Genomic DNA, 13,541 nt, shown 5'->3' with positions numbered 1-13,541 from the left:
AAGGAAAAAAATATGATATGTAAACAAAACAAGAACCATTTCCATCAATCCCCCTGTTCATAAGTGTACACTGCAGACTCTTGATGTGCTGTTGTGTTGAGCATCAGTGAATGTTTGCAGGTTTTGATCGTCCAGATCAACACATGAATCAGGAGTATATGAACTCTTGAACTGAGTCTTCTGTGTACATTCAGTTATTATTTTGTCTTGTTAAATATATGAGAAATCTGTTATGTGAAATAGCTTCTTTTAAAATAGCAGTACTAAAAAAAAACAAAATGAAATTTTTATGATACCTTTTATTTTTAAAAATTATTAATCATTTAGAAGATTCTGCAATTCAATCAAAAACCTGTGAATCACGAATCATATCAAGTCTGATCAAACACTGTAAGATAATGCTGATGATTTTGCTTTCATATCTTTATGAGAAATATGATGTGCTGAGCTAGAATAAGCCAGTTGTCGAGATAGTTGAGGATGCGAACACCCTGTTCTCTCATGGGAACAAGGGCTCCCTCCACGAATTTCGTGAAGACGTGGGGAGACAGGGCCATCCAGAAGGGTAGGACCTTGTACTGATATGCTCGACCCTCGAACACAAAGCACAGGAACGGCCTGTGTTGAGGGAGAATCAAGACATGAAAGTTTCTTTCAGATCGATTGCTGCAAACCAATCTTGGGGACGGATGCACTCGAAGATGCGTTTCTGCGTGAGCATTTTGAACGGTAGCTTGTGAATGCTCCGATTCAAAATTCGCAGGTCCAAGATCGGTTGTAACCCACCGCTTTTTTTGGGTACAATGAAGTATGGGCTGTAGAACCCTGACCTCATATCGGCTGGAGGACCGGCTCTATTGCGTTCTTCGCCAGTAGGACCGCAATCTCCGCACGTAAGACATGGGCATCGACAGCTTTCACTGAAGTGAAGTGGATGTCCCTGAACCCTGGGACGCAGAGCGAATTGAAGCGCATAGCCGAGCCTGATGGTCCAAATGAGGTAGCGAGACAGACTGGGGAGCCTCAGGGATGAGCAGGCTGAGGTGCTGCTGGCGGCAGATGGGTGGACGCAGCAGCAGACCACCACGGCAGGATGGATGCTGGGCAAAGTTCTCGACCATGTCGCTGAAGAGGCCGGTCTGGGACACGGGGGAATTAAGGAACCTGACTTTGTCAGTATCCCTCATGTCAGTCAGACACAGCCAGAGATGGAACACCATAGTGGACATCGCATGACCCACTGACCCTGCCGTAACCTTTGTCGCGCAAAGCGCGAGGTCAGTTGCGGTACGAAGTTCATGGAGAACTTGTGGATTGTGACCACCCTCGTGCAGGTCCTTCAGTGCCTTGGCCTGATGGACCTGCAACAACGGCATAGCTTGTAAGGCGGAAGTGGCTTCCCGCAGGCCGGGTAAGTCTTGCCAGTAAGGTCCGACGAGTGCTTACAGGCCCAGGAAGGGAGGCACGGCTCCCCCGGCCAGGTGGAGTTGGGGCACAGCTGCATACACATAGCAACAGCCCGCTCCACAGGGGGGATACGCATGTAACCCTTTGCTGCACCGCCATCACTTCAACACCCCAGCAGCACCCTATTTCGGTGGGGCATGGGAGCGAGAGATAAGATCGGTAAAAAAATCGGCTTTGTATACAGTTATAGGAGTTCAGTCAGTCTCCGAAGAAGTACTCTGTACTGTCTTGCTGGAAGTCGAGGCAATATTGAACAAAAAAACACTGGGATATACCTCATCCAACATAGCAGATCTGGATACAATCGCTCCAAACATCCTCTTGATGGTGCGGAGTGAAGACATGAGCAGGAGAAGATGGAGGTACTGTCAGGTTTTGGCAGACCACTTCTGGTCTAGGTTTATAAAGTACTACCTGCCAACCTTACAGCACTGACAGAAGTAGCATACCCCCACAGTGGATCTTGCGGTCGACTTTGTTGTTCTGATGATGGACCCGCAGCTTCTTAGGGCTCTCTGGCCAGTCGGCAGAGTGACTAAGGTACGTCAGAGCACTGATGGTCGTGTAAGGTCAGCAGATGTCCGGATCAAGGACAAAGTCTACACCAGACCAGTTGCCCATCTCATCATCCTCCCAGCTATCCCAGAATCAGATGGGGAAACGGATTCCGTTGGAGTGCCTACAGAAGAGGCTGAGCAGTGAGCCTTTCTCAGGAGCAAATTGCATGCAATTTGGGGGTGGCTGTGTGAAAGTCTCATTAATGTCACTGATTTATGACATGGATGCATAAGAGCGCTTTCTTCCCGATCGGGGGGACTTTTTTTTTTTGATGGAACGCAGCACATTCTGTGGAGTGCTTCACAGTGCTGTGTGCACGCAATTCAGTTTTGCATCAGCCGTCACCTGTCTGAGCCGTAAGATTGCGTGACAGACAGCAGTTATATGGTCATCTTTATGTTCCTTTGAGTGTTTAAATTTGTGTGCGTCCAGAGAGAAAGTGAGTATTGTACATTTCATAATATTACTCAAGCTGAGTTGATTGCTGTTTACTAAATAGAGATGTTAAAAGAGTGATGATACAAAATGGACGCTAGTTTGAAGTATAGCAATATTTTAGTTCACATCTAGTATAAAGTGTAATAATGTAAGCTGTTTATAACGGTTCATAATACCCTGTTTTTTGTAACAAATGCAACATTGCGTTTAAGTTTGGGGGAAGCCAGTAGCTTAGTAATGCCATTTATGTTGTTGGTATGAATTTGAGTATATGGATGTTGTGAATAAGAAGCATTGTTTGTTATGCTGACACACTTCTAATGACATAAAGCATAAGACGATACCACTCTGCACCAATATTCATGCTCATCTCCTATATGTGATCTGAGAACACTGTTTAATACAACACACTACGACCTTGCTCCCCCTCTGCTTATACTTGTACAAATAAATCTGTTGAACTGGATTCCTTTCTCCAACTTTGGTGTTCTAACCGACACACCCGGACCAACTCCACCTCATTAGTGACACTAGCACCTTACAGTCCTTAGCCCCTCAGCTACAGTACTTATTGTTTATCATGGTATTAATTCAAAATCAGATCAAACACTTGGATGGATTAATTAATTAATTGTTTTTTTGTTGTTGTTGTTTTTTCTCTTATACAGCATTGGCTAGATTAATTGGGAAATTAAGTAAACAGATCATTAATATATTCAGGGCTCTGGCTAGAATAAGCTTTAATGTTCTGCCTTCACTAAAAATCATCCTCCTGTTCTTCGCCTTTGGATCTGGTAGAGGAGGTGAGTTTACATTTATGAACTGTTTACATTCATTTATGAGTAATAGTGCAAGAAAACATTATTCAACTGTATTAAAATCAGATCAAGAAAATTCTGTGGAAACTTTCCAGTTGTGTTCCAGATGCGTCTGAGATGTTACTGCTTCATTCATACACACTCATTAAAAATATCCATCTGATTAATTAATTACAGTTTATATGAGGATGGAGTAAGAAAAAGAGATTGAGTTTTATAAAACACCTTTTAAATATGAGGCTGTGATTGAATCACATCTGTGCTAACATCTGCTGCACATGTGATGTTGCCCATATATAGCCTATATTATTCAGCTGTGCTCCTCATTCTCTTTATTAATCCTCAAGTTTTAAAATGCTGAAAATAAAACCATTTTCATCTTACAAGCAGAAGTGAATCTGACATACTGTAAATATGATGAGTGATGGATATAATAAACTGATGTCTTTCATTAGTAAATCACATTAACACATTACACACTGAGAGTGATTCATGTGTGAATGAGTCTGTCAGTGTATTAATATAATCACTCTTCTGTTTTCAGGATTCATCATTATTGCAGTTGTACCAGTGTTTCTCACTGTGACAAGATACAATTGGGACGAAACATGTGCTCAACAAATGGGCTGTAAGTGTTTGATGAATTATGATCTGATCCCTGATATAAACACACATAACTCACGACATCATAATGAGATCAATATTTTGCTCGTGTCATTATGAATGTCTGGGGTCGTATTCACAAAACATTTTATCTTACTACTAAGAGTTCTTCTAAATAGCAGTAAAAGTTCTTAGCCAAGAGTTTTCTCTTAAAACCTATTCACAAAGCTGCACAGACAAACTTTTACTAAGGAATAGAGAGAAGTCTTAAGCTAAGAGTAAGGGCGGGGTTGACCTCGTTGCTATGGAGTATACACACAGTGATTGGCTGATGGGGGAGGAGTCAGCGATTTAATCATAGAAATATTGTAGTTTTTTAATAAAAATGTTGCCATATTCAAATAAAGGTTTTAAATGCTAAGTGTCACTAATTAAACTAGTATATACAGTTAATTGTGGACCGCCTCTTGGATGTTTGCATCTTAAGAGAATGCAAAATGCAAGTGACAAATTATGTTTTATAAACAAAGTTTGGGAGGAACACATTCACATTCGGTCTATCTAATCAGCTCGAGAGGAGGAATATATACACAGACGAGAGCCGACTCGCCTATAGTTACTTCGACAGTTTTCTGCATCACTCCGCCACCCCGTCCCTCACTCTCGGCTGGGGATACGGGAGAGAACTTTGGGTTTGGGCTAAATTCCAAGCTTGGAGTCCTCGATCCCCTTGGACAGCATGCCAAATACGCTTACAATTTTTTTTTTTTTACTCTATTCAATCATTTATAAATGTGAACTCATGAAAACCTGCCACATGTTATCAGATAATATTTATTTATTTGATAAAGATGTATTTTTGGCGTCTCATCGTTGATTCAAATCTGTAAATCAAAGTGTATTGCATTTATGAAGAAAAAGTTCAGCACCCAAGGCTCTGTCGCTATTGCCTCATGGTTTACATTGTCTTTGGGTGGATTAGGACCATTTGTGATTTGGTCTTAGTGGTTTAGGAGTCCTCTTGAAAATTAGGACTGACATGCCCATTATTTTAAAGAGTTTCTCCTAAATCGGCTACTTAGGAGCTACTTTTAGCCTTAAGATGTTTTGTGAATACAACCCCTGATCTTTACAGATTTTGAGTGAGAGTAGAAATGCTTCCAGGGATTTCATAATAATCTGTGTTCAGTTGTTCTGAGCATTTGTGAGATGATTATATATTATGATTAATGTATGGTCTTGATTTTATTCAGTCAGTGTCAAACAGAAATGCACTTCTTTTTAAACTAATATTATTAAACATGTTTTTCAGGTTCATCTTCGGTCATGAGATCAGTGTGGTTAATGTTCATGTTAATGGTCAATGCTATACTGGTCTATTTCTACATCACCACTCTGAAAAATGAAAAGGGTACGATAATATAAAATTATATATCTGAAACATATTTTTAATATATTTTACATTTCTGCTAAAGTGTACTTAAGGTAAATGTCTGTCAGTTATTTAACCCTACAGAAACTGTTACCATGACGATGATGATGTGTTTGTTCATGTTCAGATCGTGTGGGATGGATCTGTATGATTGTGTTTCTTCAGTTACTCTGGACAGTGATAAACTTCACAGGCTCATTTAAACATGGTACAGTTTATTCTCTTCACTTCTGTTCGTCTCTTCTGAAGAGAGATTGAGTCTCTACACTGTAAAATTATTATAAAGACTGTAAAATTATACAGTAAAAACCTGTTAACAGTAAGTTCCTTTACTATATACAGATTCTTTTTTCTTCTCAGTTATTTACATTAGGGCCTCATGTTACATCTTGTGCTGTTCATGTTAACTGCATTATTTTATTGTGTGTCATCATGATGGTGTTCAGTGTTTGTGTTAATGACAGCTCTGCAGCTTCTATATTAATATTTACTTCATCAGCTTGTGGAGAAGCTGCTTGTGATAAACAATGAACTTTCTTGTCACCTCCTGTGTTTTATGGTATTTTATTTCTGGTATATTAACATTATAGCAGTTAAGTTTAAGTTAAATCCATAAATCCTGAAACGCTGCAGCTGTATTTTTATGGTGAAGTTCAGACAACCTCAGCTGCTGTTTTTATTTTACTGTAATATTTCACTGTGAATGAATGATGAAAAACATTATTATTCTACAGAATATTTTTGAATAATTTATTATTTATTATTAGTTTCAAACTCCAAACAGACTAAGAATCAGATTTAGAAAGATGTGGAGATTTTTGTTTTTTTCTGTAGTGGTTGTTACGTGGCTTCATCTGATCTAATGGTGATGATATTGTATTATTTGATCTTCCAGCTCATCTCCGTCTTGTTCCTGTGTATGTGTTTGGATCAGTTGGTGTTGTTTTACTGAACTCTGTTGCTCTGATGACTGAACTGATACTGAAAACAGGTGAGCGAACACTTCAACATCACACAGCATCTGCTTACAGTAATATATCTGCATATAAACCATTAACTCTGCATTAAATACATATAAACTAATACAGCATTTTAATCTGAACTAAGTGAGTGGTAAAATCTCACTGTGAGGCAGAAATCCGCTTCATCTCAGTTATTATTATTATTTCCATTCACATATATTAATTTGGAGTAATAATAAGCCTTATAATCAGCTGTTCATGCTGTAAATAAAATCCTGTTGTTCCCATTCAGTCAGTCACGTTCGATGTTACGTCGATACTGACGTAATGGGGTCTCGCCTGGGAGCCCAATCACCTCCGAAGGTACAAAACAAGCCAATGGGAATTGGCCAGTGAGATTTATATGCCGGGCCACACCCCCGGCATCCAGGTATAAATAGGACCGGCATACTCACTCCATTCATACTTTTGCTTCGGAGCTGATCGGTTGTGGATTGTTCTCTCACCTCTACAGAGTGAATTTCCTCTAACAGAGCAAAAACAGCAATTTTAATTGCTTGGAGTCATCTCCAAAAACAGCAATTTTTATTGCTTTTATTGCTTTTATTGTTTTTGTTCCGGTGGCACAGGACGGTGCTGCACTCATCCCTGTGTGCTTCAGCTGGTGGGTATTCTAAAAGAGCGAGCACGGGCGATCAGCGTCTTTTTCAAGATGGCTTTTTGTCCGTGTGTTTCTGGATGCGGTCGTTTCCTGACCTTGTCTGACAGCCATGATTACTGTCTCACTTGTCTGGGTAAACAGCATGCTGAGTCAGCGCTCGTGGATGGCACATGCCCTCAATGCGAGGACATGTCCATGTTGGCATTAAGATCGCGACTCTCCTTCTTTAACATGGAAGCACGAGTCCCCTTTGCTGCTACCCAGCCACCCGCGGCTGTAAAGGCTGCCGGTCTGGTTAGCACTCTGGGAGATCTGAGGGTTACAGTGGGAGCTTCTTCATCGGGCCCGCCCCCACGAACCTCCCACTCCTCTACAACACCATGTGCCATCGGATTTAGAGTTGACTGCCATGCTTGCCCGGGCCGCCGCGGGCATCAGGCTCGAGTGGAACCCTCCACCGTGTCCCGAGCGCTTGCCGTCTGATGATTGGTTTCTGGGTGCAGGGCGTGGTTCTCAGCCATGTCCCGCCCCAGTGCCTTTCTTCCCGGAGGTGCATGAGGAGGTTCAGAAGACGTGGAAGGCACCTTTTACTGCCTGAAACCGATCTTCTGCCTCCTCCACTCTCACTACCCTCGATGGTGGGGCCGCCAAGGGTTACGTGGACATTCCACTGGTGGAACGTGTGATTGCGGTGCAGTTGTGCCTGCAGTCTGCGGCCACCTGGCGGAATCGCCCGCGCCTCCCGTCCAAGGCAAGTAAGACGACAGCAGCTCTGGCTGCTAAGGCTTACTCTGCCGCTGGACAGGTGGCCTCCGCCCTGCACGCCATGGCCATCTTGCAGGTTCATCAGGTGAAAGCTCTCAAGGAGCTGCACGAGGGTAGTTCTGAGCCAGGGCACTTGCAAGAACTGCGCACGGCGACTGACCTCGCCCTCCGAGCGACGAAAGTCACGCCGTGGGCCCTGGGTCAGACGATGTCCACCCTGGTGGTCCAGGAACGACATCTTTGGTTGGACCTGGCCGAAATGAAGGACGCCGACAAAGTCTGCTTTCTCGACGCCCCTATTTCCTAGGCCGGCCTCTTCGACGACACTGTCGAGGACTTCGCACAGCAATTCTTGGCAGTGCAAAAGCAGACGGAGGCCATCAAGCACATCTTGCCCCGCCGTGATGTTGCCACCATTCCGCCACTGGCTGGCGCCCAGTCTGCTCCTCGCCGAGGGTGTCCCCCTGTGGCTGCACAGGCTCCCGGGAGGTCGGAATCTTCCCATCCTCCCCAAGCTACCCGCAGGAAGGCGACGCCACCCGCCTAGGCCGCTAAGCCCTCCAAGAAGAAGTCTAAGAAGCAGTCCTGAGAAGGATGGCCCAGAGACGGAGGGGACTGCTCTGTCCCAGGAGATGGTGAAGGCACCGCTCCTTCCCCCGGGAGAGGGCCGGGTGGAGAATCCTGTGTTTCCTTTTATTTCTGTTCCACCACTGGCCCTACCCACTTTTTCAATAAAAGAGCAGTTTTTCAGGGTCTGTGCTGACAGTGGGTGACGTACCGCTTCCTCACTCTCAGCCACAACCTCTTTCGCCACGGGCAGGGCTTTGGCGCCCTGGGGACATGCAGCCTCCCACACCACCCTGCCCCGTCCCTTACGGGACACTCTGAGCCACGTGAGTGCACCCCACTCACAGCCTCTACTTCGGGACACACTGCCTCCAAAGTATGCGCCACAGCGCTCCACGCTGGCTGTCTCCAAACAGAGGTTGGCCCACTGGATAGTGGATGCCATCGCCTTGCCGTACCAGTCCCAAGGTGAGCCGTGCCCCCTCGGGTTGCGAGCTCACTCCACTAGGGGTGTTGCCTCCTCCTGGGCGTTGGCGCACAGCGCTTCTGTAGCAGACATTTGCAGAGCTGCAGGCTGGGCGACACCGAACACGTTCGCGAGATATTATAATTTCCGAGTGGACCCGGTGTCCACCCGTGTGCTGTCTACACGTAGATAGACACGGGTGTTTGCTTGCTTGTGCCATTTTCCTCGGTTGAGGGAATGCGAGCACTTTTCCCGCTCCTCAGTTCAGTTCCCCACATGGTGAACCCTGTGGAGTTCCTCCTGCATCCTGCGGCAGCCAGACACGGCGGAGGCATCCGGCGCCAGGTCCAGTACTCGTGTACATGCCCAGTGGGTCAGCCCTTGTACTGGGCTAGATGCCCATATGATGTGATTCCCCTCGGGTAATCCCATATGTGTCTGTCCACGGTACGGTTTCCCTGACGGTAAACCCGTGTCTTTCCCTGGGCGGCTCTGCCCTGTCTCTGAGTGCTAGAATTCCTCCCGGAAGGTAGGACCTACGTCAGAGGTCTTCCATATGCGTTACTGCCCCTCGGGTCAGTCCATATGTGTCTTCCACATTTTACCTCCCTTCGGGCAGGGTGTGGTCTCTGTAGCTTTCCCCTCCTCAGGGAGCGCTTTCCTGGTGTTTTGGTCATGGCTGAAAAACGTGGGAATCGAGTCCCGAAGCACTCTTCCCTGGGAGTAAGGAACAGCATCTTCGACCATCTCCTGAGTAACGCCCTGTCCTCTCCATCCCACTGGTATGGAAGACACCTCAGGCTTACTCTGGGCGCTGGAGGGTTACGAGTCTGTGCTAGCACCTGCATTTGGGCACGCCACAGCTTGCCAGCATCTGCTCGTAACATGGCTTAGTTGCTATGGTGCTTTCCATTGGACCCCATTACGTCAGTATCGACGTAACGTCGAACGTGACTGACTGAATGGGAACGTCTAGGTTACTATTGTAACCCCCGTTCCCTGAAGGAGGGAACGGAGACGTTACGTCCCCTTGCCATAGCCCTGAGTCACTGCTGAGCGGCCAGGTACCTATCTCGGCTCCTCAGCAAAATATGAATGGAGTGAGTATGCCGGTCCTATTTATACCCGGATGCTGGGGGTGTGGCCCGGCATGTAAATCTCACTGGCCAATTCCCATTGGCTTGTTTTGTACCTTTGGAGGTGATTGGGCTCCCAGGCGAGACCCCATTACATCAGTATTGACACAACATCTCTGTTCCCTCCTTCAGGGAACGGGGGTTACAATAGTAACCTAGACGTTTCTTTTCATCCTCAGTTAATGGTAAAGGTGCAGTTGGAGATCTGAGGATCGTCGTCTTTTCCTCTGAATTCATCTTCACTTTGTTTCTGATGGTTTTACTGGTATTTGAACCCTGTGAGTATAACCTGCACTTAAAGACAATTAAATGAATTACATTCACTTCAGCTGTTTTGATGCCTCTCATATTTGTTTAAGGGATTTTTATTTTAAAATATGACTACATAGGAGACCAATCATCTGTCTTTTCAGGGAATAAATGATCAGTTTTGTGTTGTGATGATTGATGAATCTCATGCGCATGTTTATTGACTGTGATCTTTAGTCTGATTCACTGACAGCTGCTCACAGTTCACAGCAGAAAAAGTTTTTACTTTATATCTTCATAAGAAATTAATTTAATCATTCAATATTCCCAGGTATTCCTCAATGAACTTGTTTTTGATAATCACAAATCTTTATTTTCATTTTTCCTTTCTTACTTTTTTAATAAAAATCATTTTTGTATCACTACCCTTCTAATGCACAACATGGGTCTAAAATGACATTCTCTATTCATTCCCTATGTTATTTCAATCATGGCTGAGTGATTCTTTGCTGAATCTTTGAAAGAAATGTATTTTTTATCATTTATTATTCTAGATATTCATTAAATATCTTGTTTTTGATTTCCACAAATCATAATTTTTTTCCTTTCTTGCTTTATAAACAAACAGATTTTTTCATTATTTCTACATCAATATTAAATTCCTCGGTATGGGCAGTCAGGGCGGCGTCATCAACAAACAGCATCTCCCTAATCAGGACGTGCAAGGTTGAAAAAGTTGCCATCGCTCCTAGTGCGGATGAAGATACCATCTTCTGACTGACTGAAGGTGTGGCGCAGCAGCAGGGAGAAGAAGATGCCGAAGAGTGTTGAGGCGAGGACGCAGCCTTGCTTCACACCGCTTCGGATCAGGAACTGTTCCGAAGATGAGCCATCGTACTGGACGTTACCTTTCATTTCATCATGGAAGGATGTGACCATTTTCAGAAGCTTGGGGGGGACATCCGATCCTGTGCAGTAGAGTGACGAGGCCTTCTGCTGCTGACCAAGTCAAAGGCCTTGGTCAGGTTGATAAAGGCGATGTAGAGTGGCTGTCTCTGAATAGACACGTTCAGCCAGCACAGTCTGTTCAGCACCACACTGGCGAAGACCTTCCCCACAATGCTCAGCAAGGAGATGCTGTGATAGTTGTTACAGTCACTGTGGTCTCCTTTGTTCTTGTAGAGCGTAATGATGTTGGCATCTCGCATGTCCTGAGGAACTGTTCCCTCCTCCCAACACTGAAGTAAGAGTTCATGGAGGTGGTCGAGGAGAACACTCTTCTTGCCAGCCTTGATGACCTCTGGGGGAATGCCGTCACTGCCTGGAGCTTTGTCACATGCTAAAATGTCAATGGCCTTGCTGAGCTTGTCCACAGTGGGCAAAGCATCCAGTTCGTCCATCTTGGGCAAGGAGGTGGTGCTTTCCATTACAGTGTCAGTGATGATGTTCTTATCTCTCCATCTGCTTACCGCGGTCCGTGATGTCGTCGCCTGTAGCTGACCTCAGGGGAGCGATCTTGATGGTACTTGGGCCAAATGCTTTCTTCATGCCCTCATACATGGCGCAGATGTTCCCACAGTCTGCAGAGAGCTGAATGCTCTGACAGAGGTTCAGCCAATAATCATTAGCGCATTTCCTGGCAATCCGCTGGGCATCCTTCCGGAGTGCAGCTAATGTCTTCTCTGAAGGCTCGCGCTTGAAGTCTAGCAGAGCTGTACGTTTGGCTGTGATGGCTGGCTCAAGTTCGTTTATTCCTGCTTCAAACCAGTCAGGATTTTTCTTCTCCCGTTTGCCAAAGGTTGCCATGGCCGAGTTATAGATGGCGTCACGGATCTCTCTTCCGCACTGTTGTCTGGACAGTCCTTAAGGGCCTCTTCAGTGGCACTGGTAAAGCGTATACAAACTTCTGGGACTGATGTCAGGGCTGTGTTGATACGTGGCCATTCTTTCTGCTTGGAATTGTGTATCCGCTTGGGGTAAAAACGTACCTTGCTTCCAACCAGTGAGTGGTCAGTGTCACAGTCGGCACTATAGTAGCTGTGGGTAGTGAGAACGCAGTTCAGCAGGGGTCTTCTGGTAATGACAAGATCCAGCTGCTGCCAGTGACGGGATCTGGGGTGACACCAGGACACTCGATGGCAGGGTTTGGTTGAGGAAAAACATGTTTGAAATGCACAGGTCATGGTACGAACAAAGTTCTAACAGTCTCTGTCCATTTTCGTTAAGCTTGCTATTGTCTAAGTGGCTGATGCAACGGGGCCAGGAAATGTGGTCGGCTCCTATCAGGGCGTTGAAGTTCCAGAGTAGGAACAGGTGGTAAGATGGCTTTGATGGTGGTCACAAGCTCTTCATATAATTCGTCCTTTGTCTCAGCTGCGGAGCAGAGTGTAGGAGCATAGATGCTCAGGATGTTAACTGGGCCTGAAGAGGTAGAGCGGCAGAGAGAGAGGATTCTGGGCATACCTCCAGAAGGCGGCTCAATTGAGGACAGCATAGAGTTCCTCCCTGCAAATCCAATGCCGTGAATTCGAGGCTCCTTAGGCTCCTTTCCCTGCCAAAAGAACGTATAGTCCTGTTCGCTGAGGCTGCCGTTGGATGGGGAGTTTGGTCTCCTGTAAGGCAGCAATGTCGATGTTCAGTCGTTTAAGTGGCCAGGGCACGTGGTTCTGACATTCCAGCTTGCCAGCCGCAGGGCTGGCTGTTTATTTTTTCTTCTTCTTCTTTTGCCTGGTGTTGGTTTTGCAGTCTGCTTTTCGGTCATTTCTCTAAGATCCAAGCACCCATTGAAGCAGGCAGACTGTGGCTGGTCAGCACCTTACTGGCTGGGGGCTGCCCAGCTTAAGGCGGGCGTTAGCTGACCAGTGGGACACGATGATCCCTCCCACCGTCGGAGACAACCCGTACCGCCTGAGCTTATGCCAATCCGCTCTGGGCTTATAACTCGTAACTACCGTCTCCCGTGTTATGTTGTCGCTAGAACAGCGGCACTGGAGTGACCTCTCCAGGGCGCAAGCCTGGGCAAAATGTATGGAGATCCTGGGATGCCCAGTCGTCAAGATCCCCCTCTCGGCCTCACCTATGTAGTCCAAAGGAATGCACAGCAATACGTTTGGCACCAGCTTGGCTGCAGGAGCTGCCGGAACAGTGCGTGAATACAGGGAACTGTCCGCCTTCAGGGCTCCACTCCTGATTTGAAAGGTTTACTCCCCCACACATTTGGCCATTGGATCAGTCCAGGATCTCTTCCGCCCTTTAACCGTTGGCTGCCAAAAGCAGCTCATCTGCCTAGTGGTGCAGTGTGAACACCACCCCCTTATTATTATTATTTATTTATTTATTTATTTTTACCTTAGAAAATATTTGATAAATTGTGAAAAATAACTGGATATAATATTTGAATGTTAGGCCATGGTTACCTT

The 13,541-nt window shown here is 45.6% G+C and overlaps 1 protein-coding gene across 24 annotated transcripts in view; it reads left to right on the top strand.

Annotated features, from left to right (window-relative positions):
• The window catches only part of LOC127509871 (uncharacterized), an 86,806-nt gene that overhangs the window by 22,279 nt on the left and 50,986 nt on the right, over window positions 1-13,541 (top strand). For 6 of the 24 annotated variants that reach the window (XR_007929376.1, XM_051889067.1, XM_051889066.1 and 3 more), the window contains exons 12-17: window positions 3,132-3,266; window positions 3,826-3,909; window positions 5,197-5,295; window positions 5,444-5,524; window positions 6,212-6,307; window positions 10,053-10,151. The exons of 15 other annotated variants lie outside the window; for them this stretch is intronic. Coding sequence is in view for 6 of the 9 variants with exons in the window: in XM_051889067.1 (XP_051745027.1) it covers window positions 3,132-3,266; window positions 3,826-3,909; window positions 5,197-5,295; window positions 5,444-5,524; window positions 6,212-6,307; window positions 10,053-10,151 (594 nt within the window). In the remaining 3 variants the exon portion in view is untranslated. The remainder of the gene's footprint in view (window positions 1-3,131; window positions 3,267-3,825; window positions 3,910-5,196; window positions 5,296-5,443; window positions 5,525-6,211; window positions 6,308-10,052; window positions 10,152-13,541) is intronic. 3 more of the 24 variants (XR_007929378.1, XR_007929381.1, XM_051889060.1) reach the window with 1 other exon arrangement.

The sequence above is a fragment of the Ctenopharyngodon idella genome, chromosome 3, assembly GCF_019924925.1.
Source record: "Ctenopharyngodon idella isolate HZGC_01 chromosome 3, HZGC01, whole genome shotgun sequence".
Classification (NCBI taxonomy): domain Eukaryota; kingdom Metazoa; phylum Chordata; class Actinopteri; order Cypriniformes; family Xenocyprididae; genus Ctenopharyngodon; species Ctenopharyngodon idella.
This window is presented reverse-complemented; position numbering and strand designations above follow the sequence as displayed.